The sequence below is a fragment of the Pongo abelii genome, chromosome 3, assembly GCF_028885655.2.
Source record: "Pongo abelii isolate AG06213 chromosome 3, NHGRI_mPonAbe1-v2.0_pri, whole genome shotgun sequence".
Taxonomy (NCBI): domain Eukaryota; kingdom Metazoa; phylum Chordata; class Mammalia; order Primates; family Hominidae; genus Pongo; species Pongo abelii.
The window spans coordinates 104,782,353-104,793,697 of NC_071988.2; the positions used below are offsets into that span (position 1 = coordinate 104,782,353).

An 11,345-nucleotide genomic window follows, 5' to 3' on the forward strand; every position below is an offset into this window, starting at 1 on the left:
TGTTCTTTATTAGGTATTACTTTGTAAGGTTATCTGAAATTGTATACATAAAACATACCAATTCCAAACTTTATTAGGATTGTGCTAAAGAGCAATTTTGTAATGTTTAGATTTTGTAGAGACCGGGTCTCACTAGGTTGTCCCCGATGGTCTCGAACTCATGGGCTCAGGTGATTCACCCACCTCGGCTTCCCAAAGTGCTGGAATTACAGGCGTGAGCCACTGCGCCCTACCTATATTAAGGCAATTTTGAGTAAAACAGACGTTATATCTTAAAATGAACTTAGCAGAAATTACTAGGCATTGTTCAGCAGGGTATTCTCCGAACTATATCACACAGCAGGGAGGTGTATTTTAGATGCTTAGACTTTCTTTCTGCAAGTTACTGAAAGTACTATAGGACATTAACTACTTCCGAGCTCAACGTTTTACAGCGTTTCTTTAATTTCATAGAACTTTTAGAAAACAGGCAACGTACTTTTAAAAACTGTTTAAACAAATTTAATAACGCAAATAAAAAGATATCTGATATACCAGATTAAGCTGTTCCATCCACTAAGATTTCCCACTGGACGCAACATCTATTTTTATTCCCTTACCATCCTACCATCTCAACAAACACGCACAGGCGCTGCTCTGCATGAAAAAGTCCGGCTGGCTTTGCAAACGCCTGTCGGGCGTCGCGAGAAACGGAAAGTTTACCGCAGGCTCCGCAGAGCAACGGAAAGACGCTCCATGAACTTTCCATCTTTTCACGCCCAAGTTTCCACAGCGAAAGGGGCGCCGAGGAAAGATGGGAGCGTGGGGGACACTTGGGTCGGAAAAGGGAAATAACGGAGGATAGCAGAGGGAGGGCTAATGCTGGAGAAGACTTCGTGGGCACGAGGCACCTCAGGGACCGCTGAGGGGGAGAGAAAGCAGAGCCGCGACCGCAGGGAGGAGGCGCGGCGGCGTCGGGGGAGCGGGCGGGGACCGGGGCAACAGCGGGGAGGCAGGCCGCGCGCAGGGCTCTTCCCAGACGATGCCGGACCCCGCCCCGTCCCTCGGCTCACCGTGTCCGAGTCCGTGTTGAGGTGCTGGAAGGCGAGTGCGCCGAGCACAAAGCCCGAGAGCACCGCCGACGTACTCTCCCCCTCCATGCTACCGCCGCCTCAGGCTACACAAGAAGACGAGGGCGGGGCGCGCGGAGCCAGGATCCTGTGGTGGCAGCGAGGCGGGGCCCAGCGAGGAGGCGGGGCTTGCGCCGGCGCACGGGCTGCTGCGCGCTCCGCGGAAGGGCGGGGCGAGGGGGCTGAGGGCGGGGGCGGGCGCGGGCGGGTCCCCAGCCGCGCCCTCGGCTCCTCCTTCACTTCTGCTGCCGTCCTCTCCCGGAAGGCAGCTGCGTGTCGGTACCACTGCAGAGGGCCGCGAATTGCCTTTTGGTGGCCTGCGGCTGCTGAGCGACCTGTCACAAAGATGCAAAGCTATCAAAATGAACACGGTTGACAGGGTCATTTTAAGACAAGCAATGATTACAAGAACAAAAGAGTTGAGTAGCAACATTACGATGCCACAATGGATATGCCACGGTTTTGGTTTCCAAACTGCATTTTAGCGCCCTTCACTCACTGAAACTTACAGAATACTAATAAGCATTTGGGGATTGTCTCTGCTAGAACTCTCTAGCCATGTTCTGTGTGTGTGTGTTTGGTGTGTGCGTGTGTGTGTTCCCTTGCTTTTAGAAAACTTCAGCCTAATTTAAACAATACGCGGATATTTAATGTTCTGACAGTTTAATGATGGGCATAATCATAGTGTGCTGGTTCATTTAATGTAAATGGTAAGGTGAGTGGACCAGGGCTTGGCAAATATATTTTACACAGACACACACACACACACACACACCCGTAAAGCTATGTTTCTTAAATGGCTGAAAGTAAGCATAATAGCAGACTACTGAATTAGTGTGGCACATTTGTGGGTTTTGTTGTTAAGCAGTTGTCTGTGGCTGCGTAACACACAATACATATGTATATAATTAATGATTATATATTTATTCCCTAGAATTAAGTTTCTTGCCTTCATTTTGTAGAGGTGAAGGGAAAGCTCTGCCCTCTGAAGGTTCACTGGAGTGAACTAACAAAAGAAAAGATGAACAGAAGAAAAAGGCATACGAATGTATTTTATTTTTTATTTTTTTGAGACTGAGTCTAGCTCGGTCACCCAGGCCGGAGTGCAGTGGCACCATCTCAGTTCACTGCAGCCTCCATCTCCTGGGTTCAAGCGATTCTTCTGCCTCAGCCTCCTGAGTAGCTGGGATTACAGGCACGTGCCACCAAGCCCGGCGTATTATTATTATTTTTTTTGTATTTTTATTAGAGACAAGGTTTCACCATGTTGGCCAGGCTGGTCTTGAACTCCTGACCTCGGGTGATCTGCCCCCTTCGGCCTCCCAAAATGCTGGGATTACAGGCGCTCCCGGCTGGCATAGAAATTTATTAATGTGCCCTGGAGAAAATCACAGTAGAGTGATTACCCAATAATCCAGTGAGGTTCAGATGCTTATGTACACTTTTTCATAAGGGAGAGGGAGATGGAGGAATGTAAGTAATTTTGAGGATCACAATTGATTCTTTGGATGAGCTTGAGGGATTGTTTGCACAGAATTCTTTGTGGAAGTTGGATGAGCCCAAACAGAAGTCAATAACTTCGTACAAAGTTCCTCTGGGCTCTAGATTTGTGTTTGACTTTCAGTCTTCTTCCCACAGTCAGTAGATAATGAAATTTCGATGAAGGGGTGGAAGACAATTGTCGTAGGGTTGATAAAGAGTGGACGGTCGTGCAGGAGTATAATTACACAAAGGGAGTATGATGTAATGGTAACAAACCGGGGGAACTTAGAATGGGCTGTTTGTTCAGGTTCTTCTCTGTGTCCTGGTGTCTTCAGAGGTAAGGATGTTCCTTTTCTCTATCTAAGGGGAGGGTACCTCTCAAATGACAGTCTTATGACCTACTTCAGGGAAGGACACTAGGTTTTATGGCCTGCCTTAAGGGGAGATGGCCAGAGTATTCTTTCTATGGTTTATGGCCTGCTTCAGGGCAAAAGGAGTGAGGGGAAGGTGAAAATGACCTCTTTGCTCTGCTATTTTCTCAAATGCTCAGTTGCTATATTTTGGAGTAGTGTGTCCTGAACCACATCACTAGTTTTACTGCCTGCAACCCAGAGCAGCACAGTAGCTGAACCAAATACTCCTTCCGAAGCCAAAAAAGCTTGGGTATGAGTGGAGATAAGGAGAAATAGTAGATGAGAGTAAAGGAATAAATAAATGGGTTATATAATGAGGGAAATCCAATATTCATTAAGACCTCCAAAGAAACTCAAAGCAAGGGATGATATTGTCTCTTATCTTAATTATATCAGACGCCTGAAATAATGAAGATATATATTGCTAAGAACTCTGCTTTTGAAACCTGAAAAGATCAAATGGAAGCCTGAGTGGCCACACCCTGGGAGGCATTTTCTTTTTCTTTTCTTTTTTTTTTTTTTTTTTTTTTTGAGACGGAGTCTTGCTTTGTCTCCCAGGCTGGAGTGCAGTGGCATGATCTTGGCTCACTGCAAGCTCCACATCCTGGGTTCACGCCATTCTCCTGCCGCAGCCTCCTGAGTAGCTGGGACTACAGGCATCCACCACCACGCCCGGCTAATTTTTTGTATTTTTAGTAGAGACAGGGTTTCACCGTGTTAGCCAGGATGGTCTTGATCTCCTGACTTCGTGATCCACCCACCTCAGCCTCCCAAAGTGCTGGGATTACAGGCGTGAGCCACCACACCTGGTCTGGCATTTTCATATGATAGGCTGATGGACTGGACAGGTTATTAGTGATTGAATGGGGTTTTAGAAATGTGCAACTATCTTTTAACTCTTATGATTCTTTGCTATAAGGAATCAGTGGTCAAAGATCAAGGATTTGTCTGTAGTATAGTAAAAAAGAAAATAAATATTTAGTCTTTGTCTTGAGTTCCTGGCTGTGGGAGCTTCTAAAACCTGAGGAATTTACTGGTTTTTGTATGCTAAAGAATGACTCATGGGAGAGTATATTCATCCCTTCTTGCACTGCTATAAAGAAATACCTGGCTGGGAACAGTGGCTCATACCTATAATCCCAGCACTTTCGGAGGCTGAGGTGGGCAGATCACCTGAAATAGGAGTTTGAGACCAGCCTGACCAACATGACAAAACCCGATCTCTACTAAAAATACAAAAATTAGCCAGGCCTGGTGGCATGCGCCTGTAATCCCAGCTATTTGGAAGGCTGAGGCAGGAGAATCACTTGAACCCGGGAGGTGGAGGTTGCAGTGAGCCGAGATCCTTCCACTGCACTCCAGCCTGGGCAACAGAGTGAGAATCTATCTCAAAAACAAACAAACAAAAGATTGGGCACAGTCACTCATGCTTGTAATTCCAGTGTTTTGGGAGTCTGAACAGAGAGTATGGCTTGAGGTCAGGAGTTTGAGACCAGCCTGGGCAACATAGCAAGACTCTATCTCTTCAAAAACTTTAAAAAATTAGGCCAGGTGCGGTGGCTCATGCCTGTAATCCCAGCACTTTGGGAGGCCAAGACGGGTGGATCACGAGGTCAGGAGTTGGAGACCAGCCTGCTGATAAGATGAAACCCTGTCTCTACTAAAAATACAAAAATTAGCCTACCATGGTGGTGGGCACCTGTAATCCCAGCTACTTGGGAGGCTGAGGCAGGAGAATCACTTGAACCCAGGAGGCGGAGGTTGCAGTGAGCTGAGATCACGCCACTGCACTCTAGCCTGGGTGACAGAGCAAGACTTCATCTTAAAACAAAAAGAAATAAACAAACAAACAAAAAATTAGTCCAGGTGCGGTGGCTCGTGCCTGTAATCCCAACTCACGCCAGTAATCCCAGCACTTTGAGAGGCCAAGGCAGGTGGATCACCTGAGGTCGGGAGTTCGAGACCAGCCTGGCCAACATGGTAAAACCCTGTCTCTACTAAAAATACAAAGTTAGCGAGGTATGGTGGCATGTGCCTGTAATCCCAGCTACTTGGGAAGCTGCGGCAGAGCTGCTTGAACCCAGGAGGCCAAAGTTGCAGTGAGGCAAGATTGTGCCACTGCCCTCCAGCCTGGGCAACAGAGTGAGACTCTGTCTCAAAAAAAAAAAAAAAAAATTAAAAAAGTTAGTTGGCCAGGCACGGTGGCTCACACCTGTAATCCCAGCAACTTAGGAGGCTGAGGTGGGAGGATCGCTTGAGCCCAGGAGGCAGAGGTTGCAGTGAGCTGAGATCATGCCACTGTACTCCAGCCTGGGCCAGACCCAGTTTCAAAAAAAAAAAAAAAAAAAAAATCAGTCAAGTGTGGTAGTGCACACCTGTAGTCCCAGCTACTGGGGAGGCTGAGGCGGGAGGATTGCTTGAGTCCAGGAGCTTGACGCTGCAGTGAGCTTTGATTGTGCCACCTCAGCCTGGGACACAGAATGAGACCTTGTCTCTTAAAAAAAAAATTAGAAGAATAACTATGAAAATAAGAGAAACATTTTAGCTGCTGTATTAGAATCATTTTAGTGATAGGATTGATTGCTTCAGAAGGATGTGCTTGCTTGCTTAAATTGGGATCCGATAATCATCTCTGTTAAATTTTTGGTATTCTATTTTAAATAGGAGGGTTAATGGAACCTCAAATAATTTCAGGAAAAAACTGTATCTTTTACTTTTCTATTTGAATTTTTAGATATTGATTTTTTTCGCATGAAAAGGATAAGAATATGATTTTTAAGTAATCATTTCACCCACAACAGATCAACTTTTAAACAAATATGCTTACAAATAAATGAGTATCATAAGGGGAAATATATCTTATCTTCATAGCATATTATTAATTATACAATTTATTCAAAATGAATGGAGAATGTGATGGCCATGGACATGCTCCCCTCTGGTTGAACCTGCTGGGGGAGCCATGGTTGGCTGAAAGCCTCCCCCTTCAGCTCCTGTGAACATTGCTGCCCTCTAATCTTCCCTGCCACAGTATCAGTGACCATGGTGGGGTATTAACACAGGCCCATTCTTACAAGATGCAGGATTCCTGTAATGGGACTTTGGCTCAAGGACTCTTCATCAGCCTGGCTAAGATTATGTTAGCTTGCACTGAAGTCTGAGACTCCTATCCTTCCCTTCCTCCTTTCCCAGGTGTCAGATTAACATGGTTTTCTGCAGCCTCTCCTTGCTTACTCCTGCTGTCTTCCCTTCATCTTTCACAGACATTTCCCCAATAGGTCTCTCTCTTGCACATGGACTCCTGTCTTTGTGTCTGCTTTTCAGAGCATCCAAAGTGAAACAGAGTGCTTGCTTTTTCATATCACCTATGAAGGGCTTTCAGAGCCATAAAGATTACATTTTCAAATATCTGCCAATTTAAAAAAACTTCAAATACAAACATACTCAAAATATAATATGATGAATTTCATTTTTTAATTATAGACATGATTTATTTCTAATGGTGAACAAGTATTATTTTAATTTTTTTTTTTTTTGAGACAGGGTCTCAATCCTGTTGCCCAGGCTGGTGTACAGCTGTGTATCATGGCTTACTGCAGCCTCCACCTCCCAGGGTCAAGCGATTCTCCCACCTCAGCCCGTGAGTAGCTGGGATTACAGGTGCACGCCACCATCCCTGGCTAATTTTTTGATGGTTTGTTGAGATGGGGAGGTCTCACTCTGTAGCCCAGGCTGGTCTCGAACTCTTGAGCTCAAGCAATCCTCCCGCCTCGGTCTCCCAAAAGGCTGGGATTACAGGAGTGAGCCACTGCACCTAGATAAGTATTATTTGTTAAGGCTATGTTATCTGGGAAATACTATTATAAACACATTTTGTTTTCTTTGTAATATTTTTGTGTATTAAAAAAGTAATGAGTTTTAAAAATCTCTGATAAAACTTGATGTAACTCTAAGATTATAGACACAGAAATAAATTTATCTGAGGTTCCAGGGAAATTTGAAGATGTATTGATGTGATAACATTCCAACTTGTTATTATTTCATTCCATCTGTTAAAGAGGTGTAAGGAAAATTACGCAAACACCGTTAAGAAGTTTGCCCCCTCCGGATGCACCTCTACCTGGTGACCTGCAGGGGACACTGTGATAGTAGTTCTGAAGGAAAAGGCCTTCGATTGGGATTCAGAGATTATTATTATGTAAAAATAGTTAATAGGGCCTAATCTGTTATAATGTGTTAAAATAGGCTACTTTGAAAATCCATGGTGATTTAGTAAAAATGACTTAAATGATGTATCTTGGATAAGAATCATTGGTTTTTTAAAAAAAATACCCTTGCACATCCACAAATATAAAAACAATAGAACTCTGGCAAAGGAGATAAAGTAACTGCAGAAATAGTAGTGCTAACTTATGCTTTAAGAATTATTGCAGACAGGGTTAAGAAGCTAATTTGAATTCCAACAGAGTCCTCCTTAAGATAAATTCCAAGAGCAAAGTAAAAGTTTCAGCAGTGTTATTTCAGCTGATCCTGAGACGGCATTCTGACAGAGAATTCCAAGAGGCATTAGTTTGATCTGAGCTTGTATGGACAACTCTAGGTATAAGGTTGTTTCTGGTAGAAAATTAATTTCTATAGCTTCAGTGAATAATTTACGCTAGTTTAAATAATGAATAAGTGACTGGCTTGGGTTAAACAAAAAATGCACCTGCCTCCGGGTGAGGTGGCTCACACCTGTAATCCCAACTACTAGAGAGGCTGAGGCGGGAGGATTATTTGAGCCCAGGAATTCAATGTTACAGTGAGTTATGATGGCACTACTGCACTTCAGCCTGGGCAACAGGGCAACGTGCTGTCACAAACAGACAAAAGGTATGTTATATATTTATATAATGAAATAAGAGAAAGTTCCCATAATCCTTCCATCCAAAGATATTACAGTGAATGGTTTGGCTTATATTCTTTCAGGTTTTTATCTATTCATATGTGTATTAATGTATATAGGTGTTTGTGTATATTTTGATTATTATATTATATTACATTATATTTATTTATTTTTTTGAGAGATTCTCACTCTGTTGCCCAGGCTGGAGTGCAGTGGCACTATCTCGGCTCACTCCAGCCTCTACTTCCCGGGTTCAAGTGATTCTCCTGCCTCAGCCCCCAAGTAGCAGAGACTACAGGTGACCACCATTCCCAGCTAATTTTTGTATTTTTAGTAGAGACGGGGTTTCGCCATATTGGCCAGGCTGGTCTCAAACTCCTGAGCTCAGGTAATCCTCCTGCCTTGGCCTCCCAAAGTGCAGGGATTACAGGAGTGAGTGAAAATCATTTAAAAGTAAAAATCTATTTTCACTTTTAAAAATACATATTATCCTTTATTATTAATTTTTATAATTTAAACTTATTAATGGGGTTCAGGACACACCACCCCAAAATAGGACTGTAGAATCCAGAATGTGCTATCCCAAATATGCCTCTTTGTCATAAGGATTATTTTGAGCTGGTTATTTTGAGAAACGACAGACATAGGAGAAGTTCTGAAAGTTACCCTTTTGTAAGAGAAATTTAAAGCTATAAAGGAAATCTCTATTTGTAAGTGTATCTCCCTCTCTGAATCAGGAAGAGAAGGACGACTAAATCTTTAGAGACTTAATCATTGGAAAAGGCATCACCTTAATCTGTATTAAAAAAACTTACCCTGGATTTATGATTTCTTTCCTGGCCATGTCTTTTTTTTTTTGAGACTAGGTTGTGCTCTGTTGCCCAGCTTCTCACTACAGCCTCAGTCTCCTGGGTTCAAGTGATCCTCCCGCCTTGGCCTGCCAAAGTGTTGGGATTAGGTATTACAGTTGTGAGCCACTGTACCTGGCATTTTGGTTCTTAATTATTGAACTGCTGGGCATAGTTGGGCACAGCTAAGTGTTTCCTGGATTTTTTTTTCTTTCCCCAGGAAGATTCTACTCTCTTAAAGGGCAAAAATCTTGCTTTCCGCTTTCTTTATGTTCATGAATTCACAGCTATTGACTGCCTGCTTTACATCAGGCACTGCTAGTTGCTGGAGGTACATTGAATAACAAAATAGAGATAGTGCCTGCCCTAATGGAATTTATAATCCAGTGGGGGAAAGGAAAATTACATACATCATCTCTCATATGATGACATAATTACGATTCCAATAAATACGTAGTAGGAAAAATAGAAAACTAGAAGCAAGGGTAACTGAGATACCCACTCCCCTATTGCTGGGATCAGAGAAAGTCTTCTCAATGATCTGGATACTTGGGAAAAGGAAAAGAAGTGGGGAAGAGTGTTCCCAGTTAAAGGAACAAACATGTGTGAACACCCTGAGGCAATTAGAAGATTCTAAAACCTGGACTGTGGGAGGGAGGGAGAGAGGCAGGAGGTAAAAGCTGGCTAGTGAGAAGGGTCAGACCATGCTGGCTGTTGCAGCATAGGATTTTAGAATTTGTCTTTTTGGTTTTGAAACAAGGTTTCTCTCTATTGTCCAGGCTGTGGTGCAGTGGCACCACTATGGCTCGCTGCAGCCTCAACCTCCCTGGGTTCAGGTGTTTCTGCCCCTTCAGCCTCCTGAGTAGTTGGGACTACAAGCATGCAACACCACACCAGGCTAATTTTTGTAGCAATAGGATTTCGCCATGTTTCCCAGGCTGATCTCCAACTCCTGGGCTCCAGCAATCCTCCCACTTTAGCCTCCCAAAATGTTGGGATTACAGGTGTAAGCCAGCACACCCGGCCCAGAATTTATCTTAGAAGAGTGGAAACAGCCAGGTGCGGTGGCTCACGCCTGTAATCTCAGCCCTTTGGGAGGCCAAGGCGAGTGGATCACCTGAGGTCCGGAGTTCGATACCAGCCTGGCCAACGTGGCGAAACCCCGTCTCTACTAAAAATACAAAAAATTAGCTGAGAGTGGTGGCAGGCATCTGTAATCCCAGCTACTTGGGAGGCTGAGGCAGGAGAGCCACTTGAACCCAGGAAGCAGAGGTTGCAGTGAGCCGAGATCATGCCACTGCCCTCTAGCCTGGGCGACAGAGCAAGACTATGTCTCAAAAAAAAAAAAAAAAAAAGAAAGAAAGAAAGAAAAAAAATGCCCGCCATGGTGGCTTACGCCTGTAATCCCAGCATTTTGAGAGGCCAAGGTGGGCGGATCACAAGGTCAGGAGATTGAGACCATCCTGGCTAACATGGTGAAACCCTGTCTCTACTAAAAATACAAAAAATTAGCTGGGTGTGGTGGCGGGCGCCTGTAGTCCCAGCTACTCGGGAGGCTGAGGCAAGAGAATCACTTGAACCGGGCAGGTGGAGGTCGCAGTGAGCTGAGATCGCGCCACTGCACTCAGCCTGGGCGACAGAGCAAGACTCAATCTCAAAAAAAAAAAAAAAACAAAACATTGTGGAAATGGCCGGTGGCCCAGGCCTGTAATCCTAGCACTTTGGGAGGCTGAGGCCAGGAGTTGGAGACCAGCCTTGCTAACATGGTGAAACCCCATCTCTATTAAAAATACAAAAATTAGCCAGGCATGGTGTCAGGCGCCTGTAATCCCAGCTACTCCAGAGGCTGAGGCACGAGAATCGCTTAAGCCTGGGAGGCAGAGGTTGCAGTGAGCTGAGATTGCACCACTGCATTCCAGCCTGGGCAACAGGGTGAGACTCTGTCTAAAAAAAAAAAAATATATATATATATATATATATAAAACATATGTTTATATATATATATATAAAACATATGTTTATATATATATTTTTATATGTGTTTATATATATTTTTATATATAAATATTTAAAAATTATAATTTATATATATATTTATATATACAAATATATATAAAAATTATGTATATTTAAAAAAATATAAAAACATGTTTATATATTTTTATATATGTTAGTATATATTTATGTTTTATATATAAACATATATATAAAATATGTATAAACATACATATATAAATATATATATAAACATACTTTAAAAAATTAAATTTAATTATAAAAAGATACTGAATGGGCTGGATGTGGTGGCTCACGCCTGTAATCCCAGCACTTTGGGAGGCTGAGGTGGGAAGATAGTTGAGGTCAGGAGTTCGAGACCAGCCTGGCCAACACAGTGAAACCCCATCTCTACTAAAAATACAAAAATTAGCCGGGTATGGTGGCACACTCCTGTAATCCCAGCTACTAGGGAGGATGAGGCAGGAGAATTGCTTGAGCCCAGGAGGCAGAGGTTGCTGTGAGCCAAGATCGCTCCACTGCACTCCAGACTGGGTGACAGAGTCAGACTCTGTCTAAAAAAAAGAATACTGAATGGATAGAAGCTAAAAAT

At 43.5% G+C, this 11,345-nt stretch overlaps 1 protein-coding gene across 2 annotated transcripts in view; it reads right to left on the bottom strand.

Moving 5' to 3' along the window:
- Positions 1-1,269, bottom strand: part of ABRAXAS1 (abraxas 1, BRCA1 A complex subunit) — a 30,333-nt gene extending 29,064 nt beyond the window's left edge. Inside the window, exon 1 of one of the 2 annotated variants that reach the window (XM_002814937.5) lies at positions 1,053-1,269. In XM_002814937.5, the coding sequence (XP_002814983.1) occupies positions 1,053-1,139 (87 nt within the window). In that variant the 5' untranslated portion in view covers positions 1,140-1,269. The remainder of the gene's footprint in view (positions 1-1,052) is intronic. The other variant, XM_054553497.2, reaches the window with a different exon arrangement.
- Positions 1,270-11,345: the final 10,076 nt, after the last annotated feature.